Source organism: Fopius arisanus, unplaced genomic scaffold (genome assembly GCF_000806365.1).
Source record: "Fopius arisanus strain USDA-PBARC FA_bdor unplaced genomic scaffold, ASM80636v1 scaffold00092, whole genome shotgun sequence".
NCBI classification, from domain to species: Eukaryota; Metazoa; Arthropoda; class Insecta; order Hymenoptera; family Braconidae; genus Fopius; species Fopius arisanus.
In genome coordinates this window covers 178831-193899 of record NW_011887831.1, presented here as the reverse complement: position 1 = coordinate 193899, position 15069 = coordinate 178831, and the positions used below count along the sequence as shown (strand labels likewise).

The 15069-nt window shown below is 37.5% G+C and overlaps 3 protein-coding genes across 8 annotated transcripts; 1 reads left to right on the top strand and 2 right to left on the bottom strand.

Annotated features, from left to right (window-relative positions):
• Position 1: 1 nt before the first annotated feature.
• Positions 2–7306, bottom strand: alph (alphabet). 4 transcript variants are annotated; one of them, XM_011311741.1, is made up of 7 exons: positions 7228–7301; positions 6948–7172; positions 5413–6282; positions 4974–5091; positions 4395–4506; positions 3832–3886; positions 750–1697 (listed from the first exon to the last, which is right to left on the bottom strand). In XM_011311741.1, exons 3-7 carry the CDS (start codon positions 6217–6219, stop codon positions 1596–1598), a joined length of 1194 nt encoding a protein of 397 aa, XP_011310043.1. In that variant the 5' UTR covers positions 6220–6282; positions 6948–7172; positions 7228–7301; the 3' UTR covers positions 750–1595. The 4 variants fall into 4 exon arrangements, with proteins under 4 accessions (XP_011310044.1, XP_011310043.1, XP_011310042.1 ...); XM_011311742.1 differs by lacking the exon at positions 750–1697 and adding an exon at positions 2–252 and having other exon boundaries at positions 6948–7306; XM_011311740.1 differs by having other exon boundaries at positions 6948–7306.
• A 544-nt stretch (positions 7307–7850) lies between these two features.
• Positions 7851–10119, bottom strand: TrpRS (Tryptophanyl-tRNA synthetase). 3 transcript variants are annotated; one of them, XM_011311738.1, is made up of 4 exons: positions 9889–10119; positions 9422–9642; positions 8244–9181; positions 7851–8038 (listed from the first exon to the last, which is right to left on the bottom strand). In XM_011311738.1, the coding sequence occupies exons 2-4, from the start codon at positions 9516–9518 to the stop codon at positions 7874–7876; spliced, it is 1200 nt and encodes a 399-aa protein (XP_011310040.1). In that variant the 5' UTR covers positions 9519–9642; positions 9889–10119; the 3' UTR covers positions 7851–7873. The 3 variants fall into 3 exon arrangements, with proteins under 3 accessions (XP_011310040.1, XP_011310041.1, XP_011310039.1); XM_011311739.1 differs by lacking the exon at positions 9889–10119 and adding an exon at positions 9729–9882; XM_011311737.1 differs by lacking the exon at positions 9889–10119 and having other exon boundaries at positions 9422–9722.
• Positions 10120–10237: 118 nt separating this feature from the next.
• On the top strand, positions 10238–14876 carry Cul3 (cullin 3). Its single transcript, XM_011311736.1, has 6 exons — positions 10238–10540; positions 10848–10947; positions 11739–12122; positions 12269–14014; positions 14091–14218; positions 14468–14876. The coding sequence occupies exons 2-6, from the start codon at positions 10888–10890 to the stop codon at positions 14490–14492; spliced, it is 2343 nt and encodes a 780-aa protein (XP_011310038.1). The 5' UTR covers positions 10238–10540; positions 10848–10887; the 3' UTR covers positions 14493–14876.
• The last annotated feature ends 193 nt before the right edge of the window (positions 14877–15069 follow it).

Sequence of the window (15069 nt, the reverse complement as noted above, 5' to 3'; positions counted from 1 at the left end):
ATTCTTTTAATTTCCTCATTTATTTCGTAAGTTTATCCACGATTAACACTTAGATCTACTTTGTACAATCATTGTTCATTCATTATTATCATTATCTCATTATCCTGTTCATTACACCGTGAAGTACTCCGTTGTGTTGTGGCTGATGTGATTTATTTAATATTTTTCCTCATTTTATTATTACGATTAATACATTTTTGTTTGTTGTCAGCAACACGTATAAAAATTCATAGACTAACTCGCTTCAGATGTCTGTAAGCATATGAGACATTTGTTTTTTTTTTCGTCAACTCGGATTGTTTATTTTATTTATTAATTATTCCAGCGTGGAGCAGCATTAGAGAGCAATTCATTATTTTTTCATCGGTGGAGCCTCGACTGAAAAATTTCCGTTCCAGTTTATTAATTCATAATTACCTCCAAAAAAAATCTCTCCCTCTCCCTCCCTCATTCAAAATCATGAAAAAAAATCATCTCTCGATTTTTTCCCAATTGTTTATTCAAGTTGCAAATAAAAATACTTTTCACATCAAAGACAAATGTTAAAATCCTGATGAATACCGATTTATCTCCGAAACCGGTGATTTTACAAGAAAATCTCAGATATCTTTTTTTATTGGAAATTTGATAATCTAGAAAAAAAGTTCTACAACATTTCCTTCGAAAATCAATAGATCTCGAGATAAACCGTGATTAACAGAAGTCTGAAAAATTCGGAGTAGAATTTCTTCTTTTGCAGATTATCTCTTCAATAAATTAATTAACAAATCAAATTGAACGACGAAATGAATGACGAAAGTCAGTCGAGCCTCCCAAGATGAATCCACATATCCCCCGAAATAATTCAATCAAATAAACATTATAAAAATGTTCAAGGGTGGGTGGCGAGCGATAATTCTCTCATTATTAATAATTACTGAATGCGCAGCCGAGTAAATCGAACATAAAAATTTCTAAAACATGCGAAGATATTAGACATGTAAAACACTGCAATTACAATAAATAAAAGAAAGAAAAAAGATTGATAAACCGTTGGCACGAGAATCTGTCCCACCCCTGTGGACCAAAAACCCTTTGGCACCGAAAAGAAGAAAAAAAAAAATCTTTCATACTGCAAAAAAGATATTTCATCAATTATTATACACATTATGTACAACAACACCAGCGATCAATGGATCGTGATTATTTTTTTGTCGTTTCATTCATTTTTATAAGTAAATAGGTATTTTTTAACGTACACAAAATATTCTGTATATCCGCATCCAATGGGACACAACTATTTTTTCAATTCAATTCACATCGACGCATTAAAAATCATCAATTAATAACTGAACAATAAAATAATGATGTTGCCACGAGAATAAATGATATAAAATACCTAAAACTGTTGATTCCATTATTTATCCTTTCCACACGTTGGAATATCAGATTAAATAAATCCAGAGAATTAATAACAAAATTATTGAAATACATTGATTATTTCCAGATAATTAAATGAAACAGGAGAATTTATAAAGCACACAGAAAATAATTGATATTACTTGTCATTAAAATCCGATCTCTTGGACAGAAATGAGAGAAATGAAAAGAGGACTTCAATCATTGGACTCAGCGAATTGACAGTTTTCTCGAAGTTTATCTAAAAATGAACTCTGCTGTTCCGTTTCGAAGGGGTTGACAAACTGCGTCATCAATATCTGAGGAATAGAGGAGAAAAAAAAAAAAGAAAACAGAAGGAATTAGAGGATCAACAGGAGTTCGTTAATACTTAAAATTTAATCGTTAATGAGGATTAATGGGAAATAAATACGTATGCCTGGATATTTAATAAAATCCTATCAACGAAATTTATTTCTGCCCTGAAATTGTGATGTCGTAATTCTAGAAGTATTTTGGGGTTTTTTTTTTTACAATTTCTCGTGAGACATGAAGGATGCAGTGACTGATTTAATTTTTTTTTGGAGGGGGTGGGAAATAAGATCGGTTTTACGTATTATTTATCACATTTGGCATGAGAATTCAAACCCGTTCAATTATTATTGTTACAATCATCGTGATTTATTCTAGGTTCTAGTCCTATTACAGATATTCTCGATATTCTTAGGATTATTATTGTTTCATCGTTATGATTTTTTGTGTTTTCGTCTGTCGTTTTCACACTTTTCACTGAAAAAATGAATTTTTAATGTCAACCGGTGTTACAATTATTTATAACATCCTTGTAACAAATTAATCGGTATAAATTAATCTGGGAAAAAATAAATGCATGTGAGGGATTTTTATTATTTTATCAATTGAAATTAAATCCCATTGTCTCTATTATTTAATTGTTAATTAGTGTGAAATCGAGAGGATTACGACATGTACATGCAAATGCTGTGTTTTATGTACAGAATTACAAGTTGTTCTTTTTTTTTTAATGTTAAAATAAAAAATCGGTCATTTTGGAATTCAAATCTGCAGTGGAGAGAAAAGATTCCATTCGATCTCGAAACATTCGACAATTATCATCGATATCTTGGAATCTAGCGACGATAGAGAAATCATCGTGGGAACTTTTTTGCAGAGCGACGAAAGATCTTCAAAAAAGTTTCTGCAAAAATTTTCGTCATCTCCCATAGGTTCGGGGATATTCACAAAAAACGAAATCCTTCCTGAGATTGATGTCTACTGATTCAACTCAAACGGAGGATTTGTTTTCGGGGAATATCTCGGCACCTATGAAAAATCGTGAAAATTTCGTAAAATGTTTTTTTGGAGAGTGAAAAAAAATCTACAAAAAAGTTCCTCTACCGATTCCGATATCTCCGACAGATCCCGAGATATTCCACAAAACCCGAGGCCACTGACAGTTCACTTTAATTAAATTTGTAAATGAAACCTGCAAGTTGCATTAAAATAATTCGATTATGAATTATGCATCTCTCCATCCCCCATATATCATTATAAGTACACATATACTCATTACGAATAATCGCCAGTGTGATAACAAAAAAAATCGTGTAAACCTATGTACATAGCCCAGAAAAAAAATGAGAAAAAAAATCGAGTACAACCGTTTGTCGTCCAATGAATTCCTAAGTCTAGATCTTAAGTCTAGATCCTGAAAATCCACTTGAATGACGCGTTCAAATAAAAAATATCCATCGGATCCAACCCCTCGTTTTTAAACAATGATACAAAAACGAAACTAAAAGAATTCAATCGACAGGAAAATAATGGAAAATAATGGAATCCGCTGGTCATAACGAAAAGCCCAGAACTGGATTTGATAATAAAGCAGCAGCAGATTATATCAACGAATCGTTAAATATTAACGCCACAGAAGCAAAAAGAAACTAAAAGAAATGCATGTAATAGAAAAATGGAATGACTGGTAGTATCTGTAATCCAGAGGATTGAAGGAGACTCCACTAAACAATTGATTTTTATTTTTACAATAATCATTCACCTTCAATCTTCCACGATAGTGTCTAATTCGTATCCTCAATCAGTTTTACATTATTCATAGAATGTCTCTCATAACATTGCACAATGCACTACAGTGAAAATAAAGGAAAGAGGAATGAATCTATTAAAAATCTTGCATAATTTTACCCTATCAATCAACGAATTAAAATATCATCGAGTGAGTGTGTAGGAATTGTGCAATGAATTAAAACAGTACTTCGTCCTGAAGTCTAGGGTTCACTTTTGTTTTTTTTTTCTTTTTTTTCTTTTCATAATTGTTTAGATTTGTTTTTATTCATTTGCGTTTTGCTCTAGACGATGTTATTGAGATTACGGCGTTGAATTTTGTTAGGTTGAGGGATAATCGTATTTGAGACTTACGCTCTTCGCTCTGCTGGGGCATACTTCGCGAAAAACTTGTTCAATCAGGAGTTGTCTGAAACAAATTAATTGACAAACGTGAAATTAAATTGAAAAAATGACACTCCATTATACCAGATCGTGATTATTTTTTATTAGAATTATTCCTGGCAGTGAGAAGATCGTAAATAATTTATTGGCGATAATTACGGAATTTTCAGGAGAAATCCAATTACTGGGACAAGGACACGTGTCGTATAGCTCTTCCAATTACCAGACATTGCAGAATATTTCTAATTATGTTCGTTGGAATTGAGCCAGTTCTTTTTTTCCTCAAACTTTACACTTGAACGTGAAGAGGTACTTATATAAACTTTATTTCAAGATTCTGAAAATCTCAGATAGACAATCAGTCCTGAGAACTTCTCGGTGAGAAAAGTGTCAATTTTTCTTTCAACTCGTGTCTTCCCAATTTCCATGAATAATTAATAAATAAATCAATTGATTATCCGGATAAACCCGAGGTATGATTCACAATTATTATTTTTAGATTAATTAGTAATTAATATAATTTTGGTACTCACTTTGCTGGAAGACCACCACCTGGAGGTAAATTTGGCAGATCCTGATCTACGAGGAGCTGAACTAACTGGAGATAATCAAAGCCATCTTTTCCCTCCTGCTGCTCCACAATTTCTACCAGAAACAATGAATGAGTCAGATAAGTCAATTAAATCATGATCTCAATGTACTCGTTAAACTACTTAATTTCTTTTTATACCGATGGACTGACTGGAATTTTCCTTGAAATTCCATTCAACGGAATAATCATCTCAACGATTAAATCAATCCACAATTAATAATTAAACTATTAACAATTCGTGTATCCGAAGAAATTAATAAATGATAAATAAAACGATTCACAATTTTTTGGGTTTCATTTCTGTCACCTTTCGTGAAATATTCTGGGGAATATTTTACATTGAATTTTTTTTTTTATCAACCAGAGCACGTCAGATAATTCCACTCGAGTTATCACTCTCGTTTATTCTCAAATGAATTCGAATCTGTTATGAATCACTCTCTATTAGACGAACAATTCCTCGAGTAAACACAACAACACAGAGACAATAACGAACGTGAGTATTTCAAATTCATTGAACCTTTGATTCGCCTCTCGATAGCCATTTCTAATTCCGCCTCCTTCTTTTGTGCATCGGCACTTGGCTTTGGTGCTGCTGGAAATGTCACTAGTACTATGCTCATATTGTCTCTGCTGCCCTGTAATTAAATTATTATTTATTATTACAATTATTTATATAAGTCAAAACCCCGAATTACTCGATATGCACATTTTTCGAGACCACTTTTCATCCAATATCTCGTCACTGAATGCACATACCGAATTTTTCACCGGAATATTTTTCAATGAAAAAAATGAGAGCTAAAAAAAAGGTATCTACAAAAATTTCGTTATCTCCCTTCAATTCCGAGATATCGAAAAGAAAACTGGCGCCGAAAAAAATGCACTTATTGTGATTTTTGAAATTCAACCAAAAATTCATAATTAATTGTAATTAATCCCAAAAAAAATGGACAAACCTTGTAAAGACAAGTATCAATAACTTGATTGGTAACAGCCTCTAAGTCATCAGTGAGTAGTAGTCTGGAGTAAATAAAATCACAGAGATCCTCATTAGTCATGACATCCCAGATGCCATCACACGCAAGCACCAGGAACTCATCACTCTGTGCATCACGATCCCTGACGAAGATCTCAGGCTCTGGGGACACAAGTTGCTCACAGGGTCCACGTCCCTGTACATTTTTATACTCATAATCCCCAAGTGCCCTGGAAACAGCGAGTGAGCCATTGACTCTCTGCACCATAACACTGCCTCCAGCAGCCTGAATTCTCTCCTTCTCAGCTGGCAGTACAGGTTTATGATCTCTAGTCGCAAAAACTGGATTACCAGAGTTGCAGAGGACAGCCCTGGAGTCACCACAGTTGGCGATGTAGATGTGCTTGGGTGATATGAAAGCACAAACAGCTGTTGAACCAGATTTTTCGACAGTTATGAGGGGTAGACTCCTCATCTCGTCGTCGAGTCTCAAAAAACCCGAGTGAATTCCCTTGATCACGTCCTCAGCCTTGAACTCCTCGGTTTGCATTATGGATTCGAGCAAGTGCTCTGCACTGTGGGCTGATACGAGAGCACCTGCATGACCATCAAATACTGCGAAATAACTCCAGTCTGATAGACCACCTTCTAGACCTGTTATCGCACGATGTGCATCTTCCATCTCCATTCTCCATCCCTGCATACTCGCCACTCCATATCTCAAATCATTCCCTGACCCGTGCTCATTGTACTTTTCGGTATTTGGGGTGTCCAAAAATGCTCCCATTTTTATTATTTATTTCCACTCTGCGCTTTCACCGGTTCAATCTTCTTCTGGGGTTTTATTTATCTGCAAAATTGGAAAATTGTCATAGAGTGTCACCTCCATTCGCTGGTGATGCTCTTTGTTTCAGAATTTTTTTTAAATAATTAGATTATGAAACTCCAGCTGATGCTCCATTCAGAGCACCTGGGGATCCCATCGTTTTTCGAAAATATCTCCGAAACTGAGGGAGAGAATAATTTTTTTGATAACACCTTTTTTCTCGGGCTAATCAAGAGGCACAAAAATGGTTACTATAAATATTTCTGTATCTCTGTTGGTTCCAAAGATATTATCAAAAAACAAATCGATTTGGTGAATCTCTTTTCATAATTCCAGTAATGACTTAATAAAAAAAATTACATAAATAATTTTCATAAATCTCCAGGAAAATCGAGTAGAAATGACGGGATAATTGACATCCACGAGGTGTTGCTCCACCAGGAGCTTCAAACTGCAAATCGCGAAAAACCCCAGGAAAAAGAAAACCCGAGATAATTCACATCTCGAGTTAAAGTCTGTGATTTTGGCATGACCCTGAGAATTTTCAAAGAAAACTCGATTGCATAAAAAAAATACATCCAATTTCCCCTCATGTGTGCAACACACGTGAACATATATCCGTGATGTACATAAATACATGAAAATCTGGTGTACATTATAAGATTTAATAAGTGAAATGACGAACTTACATAGGCTGCACTCGATCATAACTCAATCCGATTATCCGATATATTCGTTAATCGAATCGTTTAATGTTTTTACAATGTCCCGCAAATATCAGCGTCACCATATTCCTCGCAATTTTTTTTTTTTTCCAATTTAATCTCTTCTTCTGGTGAAGCAATTTCGCCCCTGGGGGTCAGCCAATCTCTCGTTGGGCGATAATTATCGGCTCTTCTGGGACTCAGTGGTACCTTTTTAATTATTATTTATTGTTGTAATATTATTATCGAGGTGTAATTGGTGTACCTGTCCAATGGTCCCGCCTCTACACACAGAAAACAACGAGAATTCTCACTCGGATACATGAATGGCGGATACACACGGAAGGGGGGGACTGCGCATGCGCACCGGTTATTTTTAGATGTCACTCCAGATGACGTCAGTTTGCACCAATCAGAAATCACCGGGCTGTTTTGATTTTGGGGCTGGGGGTGAACTTCCGGTTTTTCAGGCGATTTATTCAAATTCCATTTCATTATTCATCATTAATTCATAAAAAAAAAATAACAGAAATTACTCATTGTTAATTATTTATAATTCATCAATTTAAATGGCGCAATTCGCATTATAATATGATTATACTTTTTTTTTAAATTAAATTCAATTAATAAATCCAATATTTTTTTTTATTATTCTAGACAAATAATTATTTTATAAAAATAGGGAATTAAAAAGGCGGATTGATGATTGAATTTTTATTTATTCAAATGAGTGAATAATTATTTGAAAATAAAGTGGAGTGATTTCTCGGAAAATGGAGAAATGTGAATGTGGGAATTTTCTATCTCACACTGGCTATTTCATCCCTCCAAGCCATAACCAGAATAATCGTGCCATAATATTGAATTTCAGAGTCATTTCTCTATGTATTAACGCATTTGTTCCTATTTATTTAATTATTGGTAACGAATCCTAGATCACGAGGCACCATGTACGCCTTGACGACTTCGTCGGTCGCTTCCTTTCTCCTCAGCTGGTGGCCAGCCACTAGTTTCTGGAGAACATCGATGAGCTCCTTCTTGAGTTCACCAGTCAGCAGTTCACCACTTGTGTACGTCTGAAATTGTTTATAATTATTCCATAAAAACTTGATAATCTCCACAATTCTCATGATTATCATTTTTCCACGATTTTTATCAATAAATTACAATTTATTATTATCTATTTGAACTATTCATTCAAATCTGAACGGCAGTGTTAATCAAATAATTAATTGGGATTGAATTAATCAGTGAAATCATGTATAGACTCGACCCCCATACCTTCCTGATTGTCTCAAGCCTGTCATCATCATCAAGGAAGAACCCGAGCCACTGATAAGAGGTATCAACGTCGCAGTTGCCCCCCAGTCTCCTGTGCTCCTCGACAGTTGAGTGTCCCCCAGAGAACGCATACTTGTTCACCTTCTTCTTGATCTGCTCCGGTGAATCAGTGAGAAATATCGCTGAATTGACATCACTAGCTGACATTTTTGTCCTGGGGCCCTGAAGAGCTGGGAAGAAGATGGAGTGGAGGAGCGCAGGTTTTGGTAATCCAAGTTTGGGTGCAATATCCCTCGTCATCCTGAAGTAAGGATCCTGATCGATGCCACAAGGTATGAGACACTGGACCCTGGCACCCTTGAAGATGAAGGGAAACGTCGTGGAGAGAGCCGGTGCTGCCTGCGTCGGTGGGAACGATATCTTTCCAATTGGATCACTATCACCAAACCCAAAGATTCCTTTCACCTGATTGAAGGTCACCCTCTTCTGGATTCTTATCATGTTCTTGTAAAATTCTGGATTACTCCCGATGTGCTCCAGGTTGGAGAATATGAAGGTCTTGTTGGGATTAAAGTCGCAGGCGATTATATCCTTGGCATTTTCGTGGGCGAGTTTTATCGCCACGTCTATGTCCAGGTCCTTCCAGATTGCTTTCTCGTCGTCTGTCAGCTGGATCACGAGGGGCACGTCGAAAACGTCCTGCAGCCACTTGCAGAAGAGGAAGGAGATCAGGTGTCCCAGGTGCATGGCCTCGGAGCTTGGGCCACGACCTGTGTACAGGTAGAATGGCTTCTTCTGCTCGTACAGGTTTAGGGCTGTGTGCATGTCCCTGTGGGAGAAAAAAATACCTCGACGCAGGAAGTGGTGCGGACGTTTTCCTGTTACGCGTTCGAAACGCTCCAGGAGGTCGTCGTCGATCCTGGAACTCCCGAATTTTTCTGCAATTTCAAATGATTTTTTAACTAAACACAAAACTCTCATGATTTTTTTCATTTAAATCCAGACCTACGGAAATTAATTTACCATTCACAAAAATTTTTATTAATTTTTGGTTGTTACAGTCAGGGATTGAGGGATTATATCTGGAAATGACGTCATCCTGGCTGACCATCAGGTGAAAAAAAGGTGACGTAAAGGAAAATAATAGGGGAATGATTAATAATTTATTTCGCACTTACTGATTAGTTTATCGTAATCGATTCCAGTTTCATTTTTACTTTGGACACTCCAGGGTGTGATGAGATCGTCCTCCTCCTTCGATTGTACCGGCTCCATGTTCCTGATAATTTTTCAGTAAAATATTTTCTATAATTCCTGTTCCTCTTCCAGTTCCAGTTCCAGAGGTCTTTTTAATCCGGAAAAATCCTCAGCAGTTGATTATTCCTCTCATTATTCACCTCTGCATATGGTAGAGCCACAATTAAAAGTACGGTAGAAGAAAGCGTGGGTTATTCCCACAATTTTACGGTTAACAATTGCAAATACCCTCCCCCTGAATTCTGGAAAACAATTGCACGCAATGGAGGTGAGCGGAGCAATCATCAACCGGTGATATTTGTAAAACCGCTGAGTAAAATGTCAAAAAATTTATTCCCCCTGAACCACCCCCTTGCAAATATCAAAATCCAACGTAAATCACCCGAACCTGATCTCTAGTTCCTGATATAATTCAGGTTCTGTCACAGGTCCCATCACGCTCCATGTTCGATACCATTCTGGAATATTGAATAACTTCGGGGCGGCTGAGTGAAGGTCAATGGATTTTTTTTTGTTTTGAAGATTTTTTTTGGGGGTTGAAGAGGAGATATAATTTATTCAATAAAAATAATTTTTTCCGAGGCTATTGAAGCCTGAAGTAATTGACAGCTCTGAAGACGTCGCCACCATGAAAATCCACCGAAGACACCCCACCACCCCAGTATTGCGTGTGGCGCCGTCTTTTTCTTGGGGTGAGGTACTACAATGCCAGTGGGATCAGTCAAACCCCCAGAACTGAGCCTCTACTTCAGTCAATCCTCTTTGGTTCCAATTCTGTTCTTGTTCTGTTATAAAAATGGCCACGAACCGTTCAACTCCTGACGCGCTGCTCTCCATACGCGACCCAAAACACACGTAAAAATTAAAACAAATAATTGTTTATCCAGTTAATCGTCACCTCGTGAATTTATGGTGTGAGCCACTGGCCTGGACCCAACGGCACGTGCCATGACATATTCACATGTTCCATTGTCTCGCGTATTTTTGCATTGACTTTTTTGTCGTGAAGTGAAAAAAATAAAGGCGACGAGATTGCATCGGTGAGTCGTCGTGATGGGAATGACATGACCCCCACCCCATTTATTTATTTATTTATATATTTATACATATATACCCCAGGGATGATTTTATGGGCACCATGGAGATGACCTGTCAAATCACATCTGCTCCCATGTCCTCTTTTTTTTTTCCTATCAGGTTGTCGTTTTTTTGCTAATTGTTTTTTTTTCTTTTGATTCGTTTTTTTTGCAATGTCCACTCCTACAGAGTGACCAACCTCTAGTTCTTTTGGGGCTTTGTTGATGGTTTTTGTTGGATGTTTTGGGATTTTCTGCTCTTTTTGTTCAGGTGAGGATCCGTTGGAGATTGTTGGAACGCAGACGTCGAGATGCTGAAGAGTGGGGCTTTGCCGAAGAAGGAGAGCAAAATGAGGATACGCGCTTTTCCGGTGAGTATTTTGGGGGATTGTTTTTTTTTAGGGGTGCAGGGGGAGGGGGCGGCTGTGTTGATGATGATTTGGGGTCAGTGACGCATGGCGGAGGACAATTGGCGGATTTTCGGGGTTTTTTAAGGGATGTCATTCGGTTTTTGAGCGACATCCTCGGAGGTATTGGAGGTACAGGAAAATTCGTGGGGAACTTTTTCAAGGCCGGGGTGAGGGCTCCAAAAAAGGTGAAATTAAAAATTTCGATATCGGCCTTGGATTTGAAGATATTCCCGGAAAACGGATGTGCAATTGAGAGTAAAGTGAAATATTCATGAAATCTTTATCAATCCGCGAAAATATTTGACAAATCCTCTCGCTCTCATTTTTTATCATCCAAACATATAAAGATAATTACAAACATTCGAACGTTTTTCATTTCTTTCGGCCTCCAAGCCCTAACCACCAAAATTCCAGACAAAATCCTGAGGTTGGGGGAAAAATAAATTTTCTCACCCAAAATTTTCTCCAATTATCAAAAAAAATTCTGAAACAGATTCAAATGGATCTCTTCAAGGGAATGTCCCCGTACTTCCCTCACTCCATTCAGCCAACGAGGAAGGCCCTCGTGATCCCATCTCTGGTACAATCTAAATAATTAATTCCTAATTAAAATTTCCAAAAAAATGGAAAAAACCGTTTAAACTGAATAAAAAAAATGGTATCAACCCCTGGATCACATCAGCATCATCCGAAAACAGATTCTCATTAACTAAAGATAAATATAATTATCAATTGAATAATTTAATCAACAGACGACTGTCGACGAAAAGTACGTGGAGAACATCTGGGCGCTTTTAAAAAATGCCATCCAAGAGATTCAAAAGAAGAACAATTCGGGATTGAGCTTCGAGGAGCTTTATCGCAATGCCTACACAATGGTACTCCATAAATACGGGGAGAGGCTGTACACTGGCCTCAAGGAAGTCGTGACACATCATCTCGAGAATAAAGTGCGTGAGGATGTGCTGCACTCACTGCACAATAACTTTTTACAGACACTTAATCAAGCGTGGAATGACCACACAACATCCATGACCATGATCAGGGATATACTCATGTATATGGATCGAGTCTATGTACAGCAGAATGAAGTCGATAATGTTTATAATCTTGGGCTCATAATATTTCGTGATCAGGTACTAATCGTTAAATATTTTTTTTTTCAATTGAAATTGTCTGAAAGATTGATTTTTTCACTCAATTAATTCATTGATATTAATTTATTATTGATTCATGGATGAATAATTAATGAATGATTTATTAATAATAAATTGATGACCAGGTGGTGAGATACGGTTGCGTGAGAGATCATCTTCGAGAGACCCTCCTGGGGATGGTAGCACGTGAGCGTCGAGGTGAAGTTGTAGATCGTATGGCAATAAAAAATGCGTGTCAGATGCTGATGCGTTTAGGTATTAATAGTCGTATCGTGTACGAGGAGGACTTCGAGAGGCCATTCCTCCAGCAGAGTGCAGAGTTCTACCGTATGGAGTCGCAAAAATTTTTAGCTGAGAACAGTGCATCGGTGTACATAAAAAAAGTTGAGGCGAGAATTTCGGAGGAGTCGGAGAGAGCCAAGCACTACCTAGACGAGTCAACAGAGTCGAGGATAGTCGAGGTAGTTGAGGAGGAGCTGATAAAGGTCCACATGAAGACAATAGTGGAGATGGAGAACAGTGGAGTGGTGCACATGCTGAAGAACCAGAAGACAGACGACCTGGGGTGCATGTACAAGCTATTCTCGAGGGTATCCGATGGTTTGAGAACAGTCTGCGACTGTGTCTCACAATTTCTGAGGGAGCAGGGACGCTCGATGGTGCAGGAGGACCAGGAGGCAACCACAAACGCTGTCCACTTCGTCCAGAATCTTCTCGATCTCAAGGAAAGATTCGATCACTTCCTCCATTACTCGTTCAACAACGATAAACTCTTCAAGCAGATGATTGTCTCGGACTTTGAGTACTTCCTCAATCTGAACTCCAAGAGTCCAGAGTACCTCTCACTGTTTATCGATGATAAATTGAAGAAAGGTGTCAAGGGAATGACTGAGCAGGAGATCGAGGGCATACTTGACAAGACAATGGTACTCTTCAGGTTCCTCCAGGAGAAGGACGTATTCGAGAGGTACTACAAGCAACACCTGGCGAAGAGACTTCTCCTCAATAAATCAGTCTCCGATGACAGCGAGAAGAACATGATTTCAAAGCTGAAGACTGAGTGTGGGTGTCAATTCACTTCGAAGCTCGAGGGTATGTTCAAGGATATAACAGTCAGCAATACGATAATGGATGAGTTCAAGGATTACGTTATGGCATCGGGAAATAATTTGCGTGGCGTTGATTTGAGTGTCAGAGTTCTTACAACTGGATTCTGGCCGACGCAATCAGCAACACCAAAATGCAGTATGCCACCAGCAGCTCGTGATGCATTTGACACATTTCGGCGTTTTTATTTGGAAAAACACAGTGGCAGACAGCTGACACTCCAGCCACAGCTTGGATCAGCTGATCTCAATGCTGTATTTCATGGTCCTAAGAGGGAGGAGAGTGCCAATGGACTGGAGACACCGTCTTCAACGAGTTCAATTGTCAATGGGAATGGGTGTGCTGTCAGCCCAAGGAGTAGCTGTACGAATCCTAGAAAACACATAATTCAAGTATCCACGTACCAAATGTGTGTTCTTATGCTCTTTAATAATCGTGACAAATTGACGTACGAGGAGATACAGAGTGAAACAGACATTCCTGAGAGGGATCTCGTCAGGGCGCTACAGTCACTGGCCATGGGCAAAGCTGCTCAGAGAGTTTTACTCAAGTTTCCGAGGTCCAAGGAGATCGAACCGTCGCATTATTTCACTGTCAATGACAGTTTCACCAGTAAATTGCACAGAGTTAAGATTCAGACTGTCGCTGCCAAGGGTGAATCTGAACCTGAGAGAAAGGAGACACGTAATAAAGTCGATGAGGATCGGAAGCATGAGATCGAGGCCGCGATTGTTAGGATAATGAAAGCTCGAAAGCGCATGCAAGTGAGTGCTTTGGGAATTTTTCTTTTTTGATATTGTTTTGGAGATTTATTTTTCGGGATTTTTTTTCTTGTTTTAGCATAATGTATTGGTGACTGAAGTTACACAACAGCTTCGTGTGAGGTTTTTGCCGTCTCCAACGATAATTAAGAAACGTATTGAGGGCCTGATTGAACGAGAGTATCTAGCTCGAACTCCAGAGGATAGGTGAGCACGTCAATGATAATATATTTTTTAATTTGCCTGGAAATCTCGGAAAATATGGATTCTATGGAAAAATTGTATAAAATATTTTTTTGAGAGAATTTAATTACCCACGAAAAAGTCCTCTACGGTTTTCAGCTCGAATCCATGATTTTCGAGATAATTGATAAAGAAAAATGTGAAATTCTATTTTTTTTCAGTTTATTGCCATTTTTATTGTTTTTAATTATTTTTAATTATTTCTCGTTGCAGAAAAGTGTATACATACGTTGCTTAATTGAATTTGTACAAATGATGAGCCGAAAGAGAGAGCTAGCCGAGCCAAGTGAGCAGAACATAATCGAGAGAATATAACGGAGATTTCTTTTTCAACGAGAGAGAGAGGATAAATGATTATCGTCAGAAGTGTCTATTTTTTTTTCTTTGTCCCTCCCCTATTCGCCCATTTGCAGAGTTAATCCCTTTATCTCGATCCTGAAAATTATTTTGAAGATCCCCTTCTTCCCCTTCCCCCCCCCTCATTATTAACATTGTCAAACTAAGTTTAAGGATTTAAAGTAAGAACATTGTCAAGTATCAGAGATGAAAATGAAGAAAACATTATTATAAAAGATTTAAATTATTCCAGGCGTATTCACAAATATACCATTTTTGAACATTTCGTCACCATCTCCTCTCCTCCATCGCCCCCCCAAAAATAATTATATTTATATTATAAATTATTCCAGAAATTTGAATTTATAAGAATTCCATTTTTTATCAATTCAAAAATTATCCAATGAATTTTATGACGATTAATAGAATATAATATAATAATAATAATCATTATTATTATTGAGTCCCCAGATTTTTTG